Raw genomic sequence first — 19,913 nt, 5'->3', positions numbered from 1 at the left:
GTGTTCCCTCAACATGGAAGCTAACCTAAGAGCCAGTGAAAGAACAGCAATCCACCACCTAAAAACTGATCCTGACCTTATGATGATACCTGCTGACAAAGCTGCCACCACCTTAGTTTTGAATCACAGGGATTACGTGGTGTTATGACTCTGATGCATCCACCTACAAACCCTGTCACATGGACCCCACAGTAGAAATTCAACAGGATCTCCAGTCTCTCCTTAAATCCCTAGGCCCATCCCCCCCCCCCCCTCTCTCTCTCTCTCTCTCTCTCTCTCTCTCTCTCTCTCTCTCTCTCTCTCTCTCTCTCATCCCCCCCCCCCTCTCTCTCTCTCTCTCTCATCCCCCCCCCCCCTCTCTCCCTCTCCTACTCTCCTCTCATCCATACCACTCCCTAAACTCCTACCTTTTACGTGCTTACTACTGTTCATAAACCCAACCACCCAGGACACTCTGTTGTGACCAGTTACTGTGCTCCCACTGAGAGAATCTATTCTCTTGTGGACCAACACATGCAGCCTAATACCCTCCTATATAAAGGGCACCAACTGTTCCTCCACTAAATATCCACAGTTCCTGTTTGTTTACCTCACAGCGCCCTGTTCGTCACTGTAGATGCCATTTCTCTCCACACTAACATCCCTAATGCTCATTTCTTTGCTGCGAATGAAGACTACCTTTCCCATTGCCCGACTAACTCCAAGCCTACAACCTCCTTCCTGATCTCCATGTCCATCTATACTCTCACCCACAATTAGTTCACATTTGAAGGCATCACCTACAAACTAATCTGTGGTAGAGGAATTGGCACCCACAAGACACAGTCATGTGCCGACCTATTCATGGCCAATCTAGATCAATCCTGTCTTACCATATAGAGCCCCAAACACCTTGCCTGATTTGGATTTATTGATGACATCTTTCTGATATGGATTGCGTTCGAGGACACACTATACACATTCCTCCGGAACTTTGAATATCTTCTCCCCTATTTTCTTCACTTGGTCCACCTCAATCCAACAGGCCATCTTTATCAATATTGACTGTCACCTCAAAAATGGCTACCTCGGTACCTCCATCTGCATCAAACCTACCAACCACAAGAAGTAACTCCATTTCAAGAGCTGCTATTCATTCCATGTTAAGAAGTCCCTTCTATATAGCCTCAACCACCTGCCGCTGTCACATCTGTACTTCCAAGCAGTCCGTCTCCAAATGTGCTAGGGGTCTCACTGTGGCCTTCACAGACTGAAATTACCCTCCCAACCTCATAAAGAAACATATCTCCCATGCCTTATCTTTCCAGTCACTTACTACCTCTCACATTCCCATTGTCTGGCCGCAAAGGAGCACTCCTCTCTCGACTGGGGCAATTGAATCATGTATTCTGCAAGGATTGTGACTACCTCTTGCCTTGCCCTGAAATGAAGACTATCCTAATCACTACACTTCCCATCCTTGGCACAGCGGTATTCTGCCGCCCACTGAAGCTACATAATGACCGTGTCTGTTCCTACTCAAGCCTGGTCATATTCCTGCAATAGACCTAGATGCAAGACCTGTTCTATACAGCATTCCGCTGTCACTACCACTACTTCAGTCTCGTCACAGGCATCATCTATCCCATCAATGTCAGGGCTACCTGTGAAAGCAAACTAAACTGCAACCACAGTGCTGTTTTGTACATGAGCTTGACTAATAACAAGGTGCTGTCCACATGAATGACCACTGATAAACTGTAGCTAAGAGACAGCCACACCACCAAGTTGCTGAACATGCTGCTCAGTACAGTGTGCTTCACATCAATGACTTGTTCACTTCAGTGAACTGCAGAGGTGTGAAATCTAACTGCAATAACCCACTCATCCCCCTTCCCTGCTCTCACTTCAGCACTACACAGCATTCTATTCCACCAATGCACCCACTACTCTTTTTTCCTCTCCTCTAATTCTTTATTTTTATGCTCCTCCCCTCCCCCCCCCCCCCCCCCATTAACTTGCTGATTGCATCTAGCAGCCCTATACTGTCCCCACAACATCTCTGCATGCTCCCCCAAGCAGCACTACAACCTCCCACCCCTACACTGCTATCCCTCCCCCTCACTGATCCAGCCTTCTCCTTACCCTGCCACCCACAGATTGCTTCTTCCATCAGGTGTAGTTGCTCGCAGTCCAGCCTCAGTGGCCAAAGACAGTGGTCATGTGGTGTGAGTGAGTTGTGATTGTGTGGATGTGTGTGTGTGTGTGTGTGTGTGTGTGTGTGTGTGTGTGTGTGTGTGTGTGTGTGTGTGTGTGTGTTTTCTACTTTAGGAAAAGGCCTTTTGGCTGAAAACTCAAATGTACAGCAGTCATTTCGTTGTCCCTGTCTGTGACTCAGCAGCTCTTGTATTTGGTGAGTAACAGTCTATCCTCATAATATTGTAATTTACATGATCAGTACATTACAGAATTGAGGAAACAAAAGATCCTGAATGGTGAACCATACATTAAAAAAACAATTCCCGGAATGACTCTTGCAACATGATCAAGTGTAGAATGAAGGTCCACACAAAAATGTTACACAATACAGACCATACAATCAAGATACGCATGCTTTCAGGTATGTGAGAAGTTCAAACAAACACATTTTTATTGCAAGTAAAATAAAAATGACAATGAAAGGCTAAAAACCAAGGAATACAGAAAATAGCAAAGGGGATTTCACTTCCAGTCCTTCACAGTAAAATAGACATGTTTGCTGCAGTTTTTCTACTCTGTCTGAAATGTAACAAGAACTCCTGTGAAAAGTGCTTTTTCAAAATTATGTGATGGTATTGTTGCACAAGACAGTTCTGTAACAGGCACACACAACACTTGGTGGTGGTCAGCCAAGGTAGCGTGTCTCAAATTATCCTTGTGTTAAACCACACTACAGTAGACAGAAGCTGTCTTCAGGAAGGTATCTTGATTTAGCTTTGCATGTTTTAGTACTGCAAGAGTAAAGCTAAATATGAATAGGGCAACTACAAGTCAGCAACTCCTCCAAACTACATACCATTATTTCCCCAATACAATTTAGGATCTTTAAATTTGAAGATCAGTGTCTTAAATGTTCTAGAGCTACAGAAACAACAGGATTACGCATTTAATATTCAGACACAGTAGGAGAACCTGGTGAAGTAAGATCCACATGTAGATATTTACAGTGAAGAGATCTGGCTTGAAAGAAACATAGTAAATGCAAATTGCAAGCAAACAAAAAAGTGCTTTGAACGTAAATTTCAATCTACAAGCTGTATTGAATAATCTAAAAAAAAAAGTGATGTATGTGGCAGTGTAATATTTGACAATATACAACCTGGGAAATCAAGAGGAACTCGTTACCTCTAGATTCAGGCAGATACATAGGGCAATTGCAACTGACTCAATTTTACTATGTGTTTATGGTTACGTAATGGTGCTGTCGGGCATCACGAAGTATGATGTGAGATAAATATGTGATTCAGCAGAAGAACTGTACAAGGGTTAGTTTTGATGTTATACTTACTAAATCAAAAAGATAAAGCTAACAGTCCCCCCCCCCCCCCCCCCCACCCCCCCTACCTGGTACATGTCTAAAGTCCCGGCTTGCTGCTAGAACTACAGTACTGGCCATTAAAATTGCTACACTAAGAAGAAATGCAGATGATAAACGGGTATTCATTGGACAAATATGTCATACTAGAACTCACATGTGATTATATTTTCACGCAATTTGGGTGCATACATCCTGAGAAATCAGTACCCAGAACAACCACCTCTGGCCGTAATAACTACCTCAATACCCCTGGGCATTGAGTCAAACAAGGGTTGGATGGCGTGTACAGGTACAGCTGCCCATGCAGCTTCAACACGATACCACAGTTCATCAAGAGTAATGACTGGCGTATTGTGACGAGCCAATTGCTTGGCCACCATTCACCAGACGTTTTCAATTGGTGAGAGATCTGGAGAATGTGCTGGCCAGGGCAGCAGTCAAACATTTTCTGTATCCAGAAAGGCCCGTACAGGACCTGCAACATGCGCTCGTGCATTATCCTCCTGAAATGCAGCGTTTCGCAGGGATAGAATGAATGGTAGAGCCACGGGTCGTAAAACATCTGAAATGTAACCTCCACTGTTCAAAGTGCTGTCAATGCGAACAAGAGGTGACCTAGACGTGTAACCAGTGGCACCCAATACCATCACGCCGAGTGATACGCCAGTATGGCGATGACGAATACACGCTTCCAATGTGCGTTCACCGCGATGTCATAAAACACGGATGTGAACATCATGATGCTGTAAACAGAACCTGGATTCATCCGAAAAAATTCATTGTGCCATTCTTGCACCCAGGTTCATTGTTGAGTACACCGTCGCAGGCGCTCCTGTCTGTGATACAGCGTCGATGGTAACTGCAGCTATGGTCTCTGAGCTGATAGTCCCTGCTGCTGCAAACGTCGTCGAACTGTTTGAGCAGATGGTTGTCGTCTTGCAAACGTTCCCATCTGTTGACTCGGGGATCAAGACGTAGCTGCATGATCCGCTACAGCCATACAGATAAGATGCCTGTCATCTCGACTGCTAGTGATAAACAAGGCCATTGGGATCCAGCACGGCGTTCCGTATTACGCTCCTGAACCCACTGATTCCATATTCTAACAGTCATTGGATCCTGACCAACGCGAGCAGCAATGTCACAATACAATAACCTGCAATCGTGATAGGCTACAATCCGACTTTTATCAAAATCAGAAACGTGATGATACACATTTCTTCTCCTTACACAAGGCATCACAACAACGTTTCACCAGGCAATACCTGTCAACTGCTGATTGTGTATGAGAAATCGGTTGGAAACTTTCCTCATGTCAGCACATTGTAGGTGTCGCCACCGGCGCCAACCTCGTGTGAATGCTCTCTGAAAAGCTAATCATTTGCATATCACAGAATCTTCTTCCTGTTGGTTAAATTTTGCGTCTGTAGCACGTCATCTTCATGGTGTAGCAGTTTTAATGGCCAGTAGTGTAGATGATGCAGTCCATTGATAAAGTAATGAACATTTGGTTATGCCTCTTCCAGCAGCATACTATAGTACTGTGCCCTGGGGAACTATTAACAGGACTGCGGATGTGTATCTGCAAGTACAGTGAAACCCTGCTTTTATGCTTTTCAAAGGACTTTTAAAAAAATGGTGTAAAATGCACGAAAATGTAAAATGTGGGGAAATAACATTTTGAGCTGTAAAAGTTACATATAGGATACCCCCTGAAACTTTATGTAAATACATAACAGGTTTCAAAAGACTTGTCAGGAACTTTTTTATTATCTAATAAAAACCGCTGATGTAACTGGAACTGATAACTGTCTGGGAAGCAGGGATGTTTGACTCAATTTCACATCTCACAATTGATGTTTTTGAATGCCTGCAGCTGTCATTTATTATTTAAATAATGAAATACTGCACTAGTTGCGTACTTTTCATGATTAGCACTACGCCTTTCAAGAATTTTTTTCTCGTTGTCAAGTGCAAATATGTACATAAGTATTTTGTGTGGTATTTGAAAATGCGTGATTCTACGCCTCTTGCACCATAGTCATCTTCTTGAGGTTATCAGGTTCTATGCTTCATCAGTTATGTAGTAAATGACACACATGTGCAAACTATCACTCACATTTTTTGTTTGTGTAACATCACAAAAAATACGTACATACATAAATACTGCACCTGCCAATGAGAATAAATTCTCAAAATACGTTTTGCTCAGCATGAATAAAATATTTAACCTGTGCTGTGTTTACACTAAAAACATTTGAGCTACTCAAAGTGAATGACGATGTCAACTAGCACTGCAAGTGGCCACACACCGAAATACGCTAATTATGGTTTGACAAAGGTGTCACAATGAGCACAACAATCAGGAAACTGCCTTTATGCAGTAGACAGTTCGGACATGGTTGTGATTGGTCATGATATCTTCATTCGAATGAAACTAGTTACTTCCATCAGCTACCGCACCGAGTAAGAGCTTGGCAGTGGTGGGAGATAGAGCACGAATTGTGTAAACTTTTACACGTTTACCAGTATAAATCCACTGAGTATAGTGCCAAGGTGTCAAACTTAACCATGTAATACATATAAACACTACTGGATGGCCAATATCATGCCAGTGTCATTTTTTTCTCCACTTTTTTTTTTTTTTTTTTTTTAAATCATGGGAATATTATAAATATGTTGACGCAAAATTGGGTGCAAATAAACATTGTGGGCATAGGAAATTTGGCGGGGCCGAAAAAAAATGTAGTAAATGGTGGGAAAACATTAATCCCAGGAACATAAAAGTGGGGTTATACTGTAAAGAGAAAAATAACATAACATTATTTTTTCAAAGTGATAATTAAAACATTGTCTCCTCCTCGTATTACAGACAACTTAATACTCTTTGCAGCTGTAGTAACACATCATGCAAAAAGAACACCACTTACAGCCTTATAATAAATAATCTTCATTGGAACACAACTGGTTTAGTATCCTATAGCCACACCCTTAGCTGCGCATCTAAATAGAAACAGTCCGAATGACTATTCATGTGATCCAGGTGACCCACATCATAACATGAGTCACAAAACCCTAATAATGACCACCACTAAACATGCTCACAGTACTTAATCATTAAAGACATTGATGTATGAAAAAAGAAAAGGGGGGGGGGGGGGGATGTGTTACACTTGTCCGGGCTTCTTTGTGTGTTCTTGCTCCTGGAACTTTGTATGTTTTATTGTGCGTGCAATACATAATGTGTATTGGGGGCCGGAGACATTTTCTGGTAGTGTATAGGTATGCAAGATGTGCTTAATCGACTGCTTGTCCCACCCCATGGTGGTGGCACTCTCAGCGACACAAGTGCTATACTCTATGTACTAATACTTCGCCGTTCGCTTGGTGTGGCTGGTGGGCTGTTGCTATTCACAGCGACTGCCACTAGAATGTGCTTGACAATCTGGAACTACTAACACTGTGGTTTGGTACTGGACATTATCCAGGGTCCCTATGTTCCATATTTATTATTATTATTATTATTATTATTATTATTATTATTATTATTATTATTATTATTGATTGTAGGTTCTTCCTTGCTTTCACGGAGGCTGGTGTACATGTCATTTTATCCCATTTTTGACTACCTGCATTTGACAGGTAAAGCCATTTTGCTGGTGTAGGTTTTTTTTAATGACTTAGTTTTTATGTTTAGTGATTTTCAGTATTATGGTTTTGTAATTGTGATGTTGAAGAAGCACAGAAATAGTGTGACTACTCATTCCAAGCTAGAGACAAAAAGTAAGTATGCAGCAGTGAATAAATACCATTTGACATTTGTAAGAGTCATAACAATAAATCAGATGTAAAATAATTCATTAAACTTGTATTATTGACTTTGAAGGTTGTGTAAAGCATTCAATTCCCTTTGTGTTAATACTACAATTCAGATTCATTGTTTTGACGTAAGTGGGACAGTATGTTACATTTTTTGCCATACACTTGCACATAAATAAGATTGTGTTGTTGAACTATCAGACAGCGCCCTTCTTCAGAACTAATACAGAATAGACATGCATGCACGCAGTTACATTGCAAAGATATTGTAGCTCGATTAGTCTGCATCAGCAGGGTTGGAGGGGGGGAGGGGTTGATAGTGGCACTACCACAAAAACTGAGGCAGCTATTGAAGTATAAGCATTGACGTAGAATCTTCCCTTGCAACTGTTTTCTGCAAGGTATTGTTCAGCTATATGGTGGTCTCTCATTCATTATGTGAAAATGGTTCTGTCTGGTAGGTATACATAATTTGCACTGGCTTATGCCATAACCTGAAATAGAACACATGAAGAGGTGCTACTCAGGATCAGCTTTACCATTCATGTAACTAGTTACTATATAGGCTGCCATCAAATATTGGATAAAACTGGTACCACTGTTTCTATAATAAGTTATTTATATTTTAATCGGGCAGGTAGGTTAGAAAATTTAAAATAGGAAATGGATAGGTTAAAGTTAGATATAGTGGGAATTAGTGAAGTTTGGTGGCAGGAGGAACAAGACTTCTGGCCAGGTGACTACAGGGTTATAAGCACAAAATCAAATAGGAGTAATGCAGTAGTCGGTTTAATAATGAATAGGAAAATAGGAATGCTGGTAAGCTACTACAAACAGCATAGTGAACGCATTATTGTGGCCAAGATAGATACGAAGCCCACACCTCCTACAGTAGTACAAGTTTATATGACAACTAGCTCTGCAGATGATGAAGAAATTGATGAAATGTATGATCAAATCAAAGAATTTATTCAGATAGTGAAGGGAGACGAAAATTTAATAGTCATGGGTGACTGGAATTCGGTAGTAGGAAAAGGGAGAGAAGGAAATGTAGTAGGTGAATATGGAGTGGGGCAAAGAAATGAAAGAGGAAGCCGCCTGGTAGAATTTTGCACAGAGCACAATTTAATCATAGGTAACACTTGGTTCAAGAATCATAAAAGAAGGCTGTATACATAGAAGAAGCCTGGAGATACTGACAGGTTTCAGATAGATTATATAATGGTAAGACAGAGATTTAGGAACCAGGTTTTAAATTGTAAGACATTTCCAGGGGCAGATGTGGACTCTGACCACAATCTATTGGTTATGACCTGTAGATTAAAACTGAAGAAACTGCAAAAAGGTGGGAATTTAAGGAGATGGGACTTGGATAAACTGAAAGAACCAGAGGTTGTACAGTGTTTCAGGGAGAGCATAAGGGAACAATTGACAGGAATGGGGGAAAGAAATACAGTAGAAGAAGAATGGGTAGCTTTGATGTATGAAATAGTGAAGGCAGCAGAGGATCAAGTAGGTAAAAAGACGAGGGCTAGTAGAAATCCTTGGGTAACAGAAGAAATATTGAATTTAATTGATGAAGGGAGAAAATATAAAAATGCAGTAAATGGAGCAGGCAAAAAGGAATAAAGATGTCTCAAAAATGAGATCGACAGGAAGTGCAAAATGGCTAAGCAGGGATGGCTAGAGGACAAATGTAAGGATGTAGAGGCTTATCTCACTAGGGGTAAGATAGATACTGCCTACAGGAGAATTAAAGAGAAAGAGACCTTTGGAGAAAAGAGGACCACTTGTATTAATATAAAGAGCTCAGATGGAAACCCAGTTCTAAGCAAAGAAGGGAAAGCAGAAAGGTGGAAAGAGTATATAGAGGGTCTATACAAGGGCGATGTACTTGAGGACAATATTATGGAAATGGAAGAGGATGTAGACGAAGATGAAATGGGAGATACGATACTGCGTGAAGAGTTTGACAGAGCACTGAAAGACCTGAGTCGAAACAAGGCCCCCGGAGTAGACAACATTCCATTGGAACTAATGACGGCCTTGGGAGAGGCAGTCCTGACAAAACTCTACCATCTGGTGAGCAAGATGTATGAGACAGGTGAAATACCCTCAGACTTCAAGAAGAATATAATAATTCCAATCCCAAAGAAAGCAGGTGTTGACAGATGTGAAAATTACCGAACTATCAGTTTAATAAGTCACAGCTGCAAAATACTAACGCGAATTCTTTACAGAGGAATGGAAAAACTAGTAGAATCCGACCTCGGGGAAGATCGGTTTGGATTCCGTAGAAATGTTGGAACACATGAGGCAATACTGATCCTACGACTTATTTTAGAAGCTAGATTAAGAAAAGGTAAACCTACGTTTCTACCATTTGTAGACTTAGAGAAAGCTTTTGACATTGTTGACTGGAATACCCTCTTTCAAATTCTGAAGGTGGCAGGAGTAAAATACAGGGAGCGAAAGGCTATTTACAATTTGTACAGAAACCAGATGGCAGTTATAAGAGTCGAGGGGTATGAAAGGGAAGCAGTGGACGGGAAGGGAGTAAGACAGGGTTGTAGCCTCTCCCCGATGTTATTCAATCTGTATATTGGGCAAGCAGTGAAGGAAACAAAAAAAAAAAGTTCAGAGTAGGTATTAAAATCCATGGAGAAGAAATTAAAACTTTGAGGTTCGCCGATGACATTGTAATTCTGTCAGAGACAGCAAAGGACTTGGGAGAGCAGTTGAACGGAATGGATAGTGTCTTGAAAGGAGGATATAAGATGAACATCAGCAAAAGCAAAACGAAGATAATGGAATGTAGTCGAATTAAGTCGGGTGATGCTGAGGGAATTAGATTAGGAAGTGAGACACTTCAAGTAGTAAAGGAGTTTTGCTATTTGGGGAGCAAAATAACTGATGATGGTCGAAGTAGAGAGGATATAAAATGTAGACTGGCAATGGCAAGGAAAGCGTTTCTGAAAAGAAATTTGTTAACTTTGAGTATAGATTTAAGTATCAGGAAGACATCTCTGAAAGTATTTGTATGGAATGTAGCCATGTATGGAAGTGAAACATGGACGATAAATAGTTTGGACAAGAAGAGAATAGAAGCTTTCGAAATGTGGTGCTACAGAAGAATGCTGAAGATTAGATGGGTGATCACATATCTAATGAGGAAGTATTGAATAGGATTCGGGAGAAGAGAAGTTTGTGGCCCAACTTGACCAGAAGAAGGGATCGGTTGGTATGAGGTGTTCTGAGGCATCAAGGGATCACCTATTTAGTATTGGAGGGCAGTGTGGTGGGTAAAAATCGTAGAGGGAGCCCAAGAGATGGCTACACTAAGCAGATTCAGAAGGATGTAGATTGCAGTGGGTACTGCGAGATGAAGAGGCTTGCACGGGATAGAGTAGCATGGAGAGCTGCATCAAACCAGTCTCAGGACTGAAGACCACAACAACAACAACATTGTAATCGTGTTTTCTTGAATCAAATTTTCAGTCTTCTGCGGAAATGTACTGATATGAAACTTCCTGGCAGATTAAAATTATGTGCCATGCCAAGACTTGAGCTGGGGACCTTTGCCTTCATTTTCTTGTTGATGTGAGTGCTTGAATTAAATATATCCCTGGGGCCACATATCTGTTGTTTCCACACCCGGCATCAATCTCGTTATGGTCTGGGTTACTGTCACATCATCTTATAAGATATTTAAAATGCATTTTAAGTGTTTTACACGATGACTTGGCAGTACATCCAGAAGGATTTTTATCCCTTGTGAGCATTTAACTTCTTAACAGCAGTGTGCTGTATCTGCATCCACATCTACATCCATACTCTGCAAACCATGGTGAAGTGCATGACAGGGGGTATGTCCAATTATACCTATTGTTAGAGTTTCTTCTCATTCCATTCATGTATGGACTGTGGCGAAAATGATTTTTTCAATGCCTTTGTGCTTGCTGTAATTATTCTAATCTTGTCCTCGCGCTCATTATGTGAGTAATTAATGTTGTATATTCCTAGAGTCATAATTTAAAGCCGGTCTTTGAACCACCATTAGTAGACTTTACTGGGATAGTTCACATCTGTCTGCAAGAGTTTGCTAGTTCAGTTTCTTCAGGATCTCTGTGATATTCCCCCATGGGTCATACAAACCTGTGATCATATGTTCTGCTGTTCTCTGTATATGTTCAATATCCACTGATAGTCCTATTAGGTATGGGTCCCACACATTTGAGCAATATTCTAGACTAGTTCACACGACTGATTTTTACGTGATCTCCTTTGTAGAATTATTGCACATCCCCAGTATTCTACCAATAAACCGAAATTAGTCACATGCTTTACCCACAACAGAGCTTATGTGATCATTCCATTTTGTATCCCTACAAAGTGGAACATCCAGGTTTTTGTATGAGTTGGCCAATTCCAGTTGTGACTCATTAATAATCTAATCATAGGATGCTACATTTCTTTGTTTTATGAAGTGCACAGTTATACATTTCTGAACATTGTATCTGCCCCCCCCCCCCCCCCCCTCCCAAAAAAAAGAAAGAACAACTCACACACATGTATGTGCTGTGCGTACTCATAGACCATTAACTTTTGTTCTGCAGAGTCAAAAAAGTGTTGTCCCTGATGTTGCAGCTGCTGAACATCCTGTGCCACTTGAACTGCCCGATCAATGGCTTTGGGAGATAATTGATGAGTTTGTGTACCAGTTCCAGTCATTCGCTAGATATCAAGCGTCGAAAGCAATTGGTCCAGAAGAACAGTTCCACAAAAGTGTGTGGAATGTTATGAATGTACTGAATGTTCTGCATTCTCTGATTGAGAAATCAAACATAAAACGCCAACTTGAGGTAATTTTTGTCTGCCTTATAAAGTTATCTCCTTTAAAGATGGTAATAGGTATGTATGTGTAAATTTGTACTGTACAAGATTTTAATTATGTGATAATCCTCAGGTTTATGCTAGTGGTGGTGATCCAAATTCAGTAGCTGGAGAATTTGGCCGTCACTCTCTGTACAAAATGCTGGGCTACTTCAGTCTGGTTGGACTATTGAGGCTTCATTCATTGCTTGGTGACTATTACCAAGCCATCAAAGTGCTGAAGAATATTGAGCTCCACAAAAAGGTACTGTTGAATTAATAAGACATAAATGTATACATTATATAATACACATTGATATTGAACTATGAATTAGAATATACACCCTGAAGGGAAAAAAAGGCACCGCAAAGGAGTTATGTAAATTGCTCAAAAATTGTTATTCACACAGATATTGACGGAAAATGCAAAATTGTAAACTTTGGCAGCCAGTGGATGAATGTGTGATGCAGGTGTGCAGTTTCACCATGCAGCTTGCAAGGATAGTAAACAGGGGACATGTTGATACCACAGTGTAAAGTCTTTGTAAATTTCATTTCTATGTACTCAGTTTGACAGTAACTATACCATGCAGACAGGCATGTTAACAATACATGCAGATGTCTGCACTTGAGAGCAGATGTGTAGTTGGACTCAAAGAATCAAATTAGAGAAAACAATGAACTGCTCAACATTTGAAAGTAGCAATGCACTATTTGATGATTTTGGCAGGAATGGGTGAACCGTAACCTAACACAGTGTCAAGAAGAAAGTGGCTGACTTAGAGAGAGGACAGAACGAGAGGACGGACCAATCTCCAGAGAGGCACTCAGAGCACCAGATTCATCAGTATCATTGATCTGATGTGCGACCGGTGCTTCGATGATCACAAGGACCATTAAAAGGCCACTCACAAAAAGGGGCTGAGCTCATGGTGTCCCTTGTGCCAGCTACCATTGACCTCTGTCAAGCCTGTCTGCAGTAGTGTCAGGCACATTCAGACTGGAATTTCACTGACATGAACAGAATTGTCTTCAGTGATGAGTCTTGCTTCAGACTGAGCTCTGATGACCAGCAGAGATGTCTCTGGAGGTTCCTCAGACAGAGGTGACTGAGCAACCTGACTGTTGCCCATCATATGGTCTGACAACCAGGCGTGATGATCTGGGGTGCAATTTCATTTCGTAACGGTATCCCCTTGGTTGTCATCTGTAGCACGGTTATAGCACTATGCTACATCAATTATATTGTAGCCCCATTTTGTTGCCTTTCATGGCAAGCCATTCTAGGCCTACATTTCAGCAAGATAATGCCTGTATCCCACTCTGACAACATTTTGAGCATTATGGGCAGTGCTCTCCAACCAGCTCAGGATTTTGACTTTGTAACATGCCAGTTGGTTGGATTTTGGCACAATATCTCTCAGGAGGATAACTAACAACTCTATCAACTAGAGCTGAGCCAAACAATTGCTTACATAAGGGCCGGAGGTGGATTGACACCTGTTTATTTGCTCAGTTTTTGGTCTTTCTCTTGAATAAATCATTCAGCTTTTCTGAAATTGTGGTCATTTGTTTGTCGGTACATGTAAGTCACATTCACCGATTTATATCCCATTTGGATAATTCCATCATTGTGTGTTGTTGTTGTTATACAGGGATAAATATTTACCTGAAGAAAATTGTTTAGTGGCTACAAAGATAATATCCTGTGCTATTTTCAATTTGATTTGGCAAGTTTAACATGTGGCCTAAGAATTAAATTTGACAGATGGTAGCCGGCCGGAGTGGGACATGGATGTGTGTGATGTCCTTAGGTTAGTTAGGTTTAATTACTTCTAAGTTCTAGGCGACTGATGACCTCAGAAGTTAAGTCGCATAGTGCTCAGAGCTATTTGAACCATTTTTGTCAGATGGTACTGTTGGTTGGTACTCATTCTGTATTCTTTAAAAGATAGATTATTTTTATAAAAATTTGAGCATTTTTCATTGGAGTACAAAAAATACATCTTTTATCATTATTAATATTAGTACTGATGCAACTTTTTTGATTTACAGTCTAAAATTACATCACCATACACAGTGTTTCAAAAAGAATAATCTGATTTTGAACAGTATTAATTACGAAACATGGGGTGTGCCAGTAAGAAAATGTGTGTTGTTTGAATGGGTGTGGCCAAGAGTTTCAGAAAATTGCTGTTCGGTATCAGTCAGAGCGTCTTCTTAGTTTGCATTCAGTCAAAAGAAAGAAGGCGTTTCTTATGCTACAGTTAGCAGAGTGTCAGTGATTTCGATCCAGCATGCTTTTCGTCAGCTTTTTGGCATTGATCTGCATGCACGCAAATATATTCATCATTGGTATCACCAATTTGAAGAGACAGGATGCTTGCACAAAGGTAAGAGTCCAGGTCGACTTCGCACTTATGATAGCATGGTGGGAAGAATTCAGCAAACGTTTGAACAGAAACCACGAAAATCTATTCGCTTCACAAACAGAGAACTGGCAATGCATCAAATGACTGTCTGGCAGGTGTTAAGGCTTTGTTTGGTCTATAAAGCAAAAAAAAACTACAATTACTGCAAGCTCTTCAGGTAGATGATAAAAGCAAACATGTTGATTTCAGCAAAGCTTTGCTAGAGGTTATGGAAGATGATACATTTTTACCATGTTTAATTTTCAGGGAGTATGTGAAGGAAAGGGTATTCATCTCCCCTTTAACTTGTAACAGGGAAGTAGTGAAAAAATAACAGCTGTGATAACTTCTGTAAAAGCGGATACATTGTGTACAGTTCGTGATGAATTTGTCTGTTGTCTAGATGTTGTTCATGCTTCTGCTGGTGGACACAGGACATTGTAATAGCATAGCTAAAACGTAAAGATTTTTTTAGTATTTTCAAATTTATCCCATGTTTGTAGCACTATTTTATTAATAAATGTGGAGTTTTGAAATCAGGCCACTCTTTTTGAAACACTGTGTGTAATGAAATCAAGTGTATTTGAACTAGGTAAGTTTTTGTAAAAAAATAAAAAAAAGAGAGAGGCAGATGTGGGGGGGGGGGGGGGGGGAGGAGGAGGAGGGATTGGTTGATAGGATTCATCTTCAAGTATCAGGGGAATAGTCAGTTTGGTAGTTGAGAGATATGGAAGGTAAAAATTGTTGAGGAAGATCAGGGATTGACTACAGTAAGCAGTTTCAAATGGATGAGCTCCACAGAGATGAAAAGACTTGGAGCAGACAGTCTAATGTGGAGAACTACTTCAAACCAATTTCTTTGCATGAAAATCTCAACAGCATCCACATGCCAGTACTGCTGACACTGAAAAGGAAAAATCTAATATAGAAACAGAAATACTAACTGTTGTAGCTTGCTTCTTCAATACAGCCCCATATTGTGTTCAAATAAATCACAGTTCCTCACTTTTCTAGAAATGCACATAACAAGAAAACACTGGAGATGTATACCTCTTAGCCAACATATTACTATGGAAGGACAAAGCTCAGATCTTCGTACAGAAGAACGCTGTTTGTAGGTTTGACTGGGGGAAAAGAGTCCAATGTGAGCCACACTTTGGTGCAGCCTAATGCCATCAGTTTGTTCACTAAAGATACAACTATTCGTTGATTAATGTGCAAATGCAGTACTGCGTTAGGTAGACAGGCAAGTCCAGAAGAAAACCACACATCGCAGGGTCTTCGTCAGTGGGTAAAGATAGCTGTAAACATCACCTGGTTGTAACAGATGAGTCCCTGGGAGTCAACATCGCCTTTAAATCTGCCACAGGTGTTTTAACACATAACTTGGCGCTGGTGAATGTGTACTTTACAGCTGTACCTGTCAACCCCGCCAATTGACTGGCACAGCAGAATTACAAGGAGAACTTTTGAGAAAAATCCTCGTGGACATCAACAAAATAACCTAGAATGCTAATTATTAATAATCCTCAAAATAGGGTAACTGTACATAAATTTTGAAATATGTTTATTCAACTTTGATGTTGTAACTACGTCACAAATCTCAACACTGATCATGTTAGTTAATTTAATGCATTATTTTCGTGGCTAGTCTTTTAACATTGAAAGTTGTCATTAAAGTGGAATAAAATGTGTGTTGATTGCATTTTTGAAAATTTAACCTAAAGCCAGCATTCAATGACATGAATGTGGGGAGCCTTTCCAAAATAACATACAAATTAGTTGTTATGTTGTTCTGTGTTGCACTCCTTAGTTCTTGAGAAACGTTATAATTTCCGGAACGGATCAGTAAATTTCGCTGTTTTTGCCTCTGTTGTAGCACTGGAAATGGTATTTTCCCAATATGACTGATTCATTTGTGCACATAGATGCAGCTCAGATGTGCGCGTGTACTCCCATACACACGTGCATACATACACCCACAGTATGGCATGGCTGAGTTCCTTGGAGTCTGTTGCAATCTTTCCACTGTGGAAAGCTGAAGATAGTCACAGAAAGTTGCAATCAGTCTTCATTGTCCACAGACAACTGATAAACTACTTTGTGGATAAGTTGTGCTTAGGTAGGAGAGGGATATCCTCATGGGAATTGGAACCCAGTATTGTGCAAGCATACTGCAAACTTTTTTATGTTGTGCTGGGAATTGGCTGGAAGTGACGAAAGATTATAGAAGTTCATATCCACCTTCACAGCAGGACTACACTGAAACCACAGCTGTGTGGAGGAAATGTCATAATTTCTCATGAACAATCTGACAACTGAACATGATCAGAGACAATCATTTTTAGAAGTGTTTGAGAATTCTAAAGTGAAAAAAAAATCCATACTCCATATTGCAGGAAGGGACAGGTGCCTCCTCTTGCCCAACCTTGCAGATGCCTGTTGTGCATTTTTAACTGATTATCATATTACAGTTTTAAGCTCTGTTTCTTTGCTGGCAGAAAATAATATTGAATTAAAGGGGATCTGCATTTTTGCAAGATCGTAGTATTTGCTTTGTTTTACCCAAATATGTTTCACCACAGTTGTGGCATCCTTAGTGGGATTTTTCCTTATAGAGACACACACATTGTGTGACTACCAAGAGAAATCAACCACAGGTCTGTGTTAATACACCATGTCACCATTTCTGTATATGACTTGCCCTGAGCTGTACTTGGTTTATATTTGCCTGCTAAATGCATTTTTGTGTAGAAATGACATTTTCTCCTGACCAGTGGTGGATCTTGTTGTGAATTGTGCATCTAAACCATAGCAATATAATAAGCCTTGGAATTCACCAGTGATCAGGAGATCTGAATGTATATATTTAAAAACACACACACACACACACACACACACACACACACACACACACACACACACTCTTAGCAGGCAAATAAAAACAAAGTACAGTTCAGAACAAATGAGATGCAGTGATGATCACATGTATTAATTTAGGCTTGTGGCTGATTCCTGTTGGTAACCACAAAGCACACATAATGTAAAAGATCAAGACAATGAAAGGAAAACCCACTGGGTATGCCACAACGGGGTCGAAGCATGTTTGGGTGGAACAAAACAAAAATTGTGTTCTTGGAAAAAGGCAGACACTCTTCAGTTCATTATTCATTGCTTAGTTGGACAAGAATGTTAATCAGAATTAATTTAAACTTCATTTAATTGGGAGATCACCTGTGAAAATGTATATATTACATCTGTATGTTAGTACTATGTTACTTTTCATAACTATTACATAGATATACTTCAAGGAAATTTGTATGAAACACAGCATTAATCTATTCTGCAGAGTCAATATGCACATGTCCCGGCATGCCAGATCTCAACATCATATTACGTTGGATTCTCATACATGATGATGAGACGATATTCAGATGCTATACGCACTTTCAGTTCAAGCTTGTTGTATATTCAAAGGACAAAACAGATGTATCAGTCTACCAGTTACCAACATGATCAGGTAGGCAGTAAGAGTTTGAGGACTGACTGACACTTATATTATGCTACTCCACTTTAGTATGAACTGCCAGCTATAACTAAAATAATGTGTTACTTCATTTTTCAGATCAAGAAACAGACAGATCAGATGTATCACCTGTTGGCTATTTGCCTTGTTTTGCACCCACAGTATATAGATGAGTCTCTTCAACATGCATTAAGAGAGAAGAATTTTATTGATACAATGAACAAAATGCAGCATGGTGTGCTTGAGGTACATGAAATAGTAGCACCTTGCTTTATCCTCGTCTGTCTTTTTTTCATACAATATTTATATTTGTTCTGTTGAGTTGTACTATTTCTGGGTTAATAGATTATAGTTGCTTTCAACTGAGTAAACCATTATTATGTACGCTTGCAGAGATGATGATGATGATGATGATGATAAAAATAATAGACACTAATAGAGATAATAGTAAAAGGCATTAGGAGTGATGTAGGTTGGTTTAGCAAATTTCAATACTTGTTTAGTATTATAGAAACAAAAAGGATCAAGAAAGAGAAAATTGAAATGACAGTGACAGTAGCTGTTAGGATAGGACAGAATGAAATTAAGTGAAGAACTCTGCCAGCCTGGAGAAGGGAAAGGTTGTGAGGAAGAGGGCATTGACGAGAGTGAGCTGCAAACTTAATATATGGGAGAGATGGTTATTGTGGTAGAAATTGGGCGATTAACTGTCCTTTTTTAAGTTTGGAAGGAATTTAAATTCTTGGGCTTTTTTTAAGGAGATAGTTCCAAAGTCAGGCTCCTGATACAGAAAATTATTTAGAGAACATGTCAATGTTATGTGATGATACAGAGAGGACATTACTTTTTTGAGAAAGCGTGTTTCTGTTGTGCTGTTCAAGAAGTATCCTGATTGAGAAGATGCTAGAGCTAACTTAAGAGTATGTATGATAGTCTCTAGGCTTACTGGTACATAGCCATGATAATTGTTCGTAGGTAGAAGTGATATGGCAGTGGATGACTGCTACCTAAGGATTATGTCTTGGAGGAACCCTGAAAGCAATGCCACCATGTTGCATAATTTTTTTCATGCAGCCACAGGACGTCATGTTAAGACTCAAACTGTGCGCAATAGGCTGCATGATGCGCAACTTCACTCCTGTCGTCCATAGCCAGGTCCATTGATGCAACCATGACATCATGCAGTGCGGTACTGATGGGCCCAACAACATGCCAAATGGACTGCTCAGGGTTGGCAACATGTTCTCTTCACCAATGAGTGTTGCATATGCTTTCAACCAGACAATCATCAGGGATGTGTTTGGAGGCAACTTAGTCAGACTGAATGCCTTAAACACACTGTTCTGCAAGTGCAGCAAGGTGGAGGTTCCCTGCTGTTTTGGGATGGCATTATGTGTGGCCGAAGTACACCGCTGGTGGTCATGGGAGGCACCATAATGGCTGTACAATATGTGAATGCTGTCCTCATACTGCTAGTGCAACCATATTGGCAGCATATTGGCGAGGCATTCCTCTTCATGGACGACAATTCACGCCGCCAAAGTACACATCTTGTGAATAACTTCCTTAAAGATTACGACATCGTTCGACTAGTGGCCAGCATGTTCTCCAGACATGAGCCCTATCTAACAGGCCTGGGATGGATTAAAAAGGGTTGTTTTTGGATGATGTGACCCACCAAACACTCTGAGGGATCTACACCGAATCGCCATTGAGGAGTGGGACAATG

At 40.3% G+C, this 19,913-nt stretch overlaps 1 protein-coding gene across 1 annotated transcript in view; it reads left to right on the top strand.

Annotated features, from left to right (window-relative positions):
- Positions 1 to 19,913, top strand: part of LOC126356195 (eukaryotic translation initiation factor 3 subunit L) — a 77,480-nt gene that overhangs the window by 32,140 nt on the left and 25,427 nt on the right. The window contains exons 5-8 of the mRNA XM_050006981.1: positions 12,023 to 12,237; positions 12,342 to 12,512; positions 18,008 to 18,178; positions 18,284 to 18,430. Of these exons, the coding sequence (XP_049862938.1) occupies positions 12,023 to 12,237; positions 12,342 to 12,512; positions 18,008 to 18,178; positions 18,284 to 18,430 (704 nt within the window). The remainder of the gene's footprint in view (positions 1 to 12,022; positions 12,238 to 12,341; positions 12,513 to 18,007; positions 18,179 to 18,283; positions 18,431 to 19,913) is intronic.

The sequence above is a fragment of the Schistocerca gregaria genome, chromosome 3, assembly GCF_023897955.1.
Source record: "Schistocerca gregaria isolate iqSchGreg1 chromosome 3, iqSchGreg1.2, whole genome shotgun sequence".
Taxonomy (NCBI): Eukaryota; Metazoa; Arthropoda; class Insecta; order Orthoptera; family Acrididae; genus Schistocerca; species Schistocerca gregaria.
The sequence above is the reverse complement of the archived record's forward strand: the minus strand, read 5'-3'. Positions and strand labels throughout refer to the sequence as shown.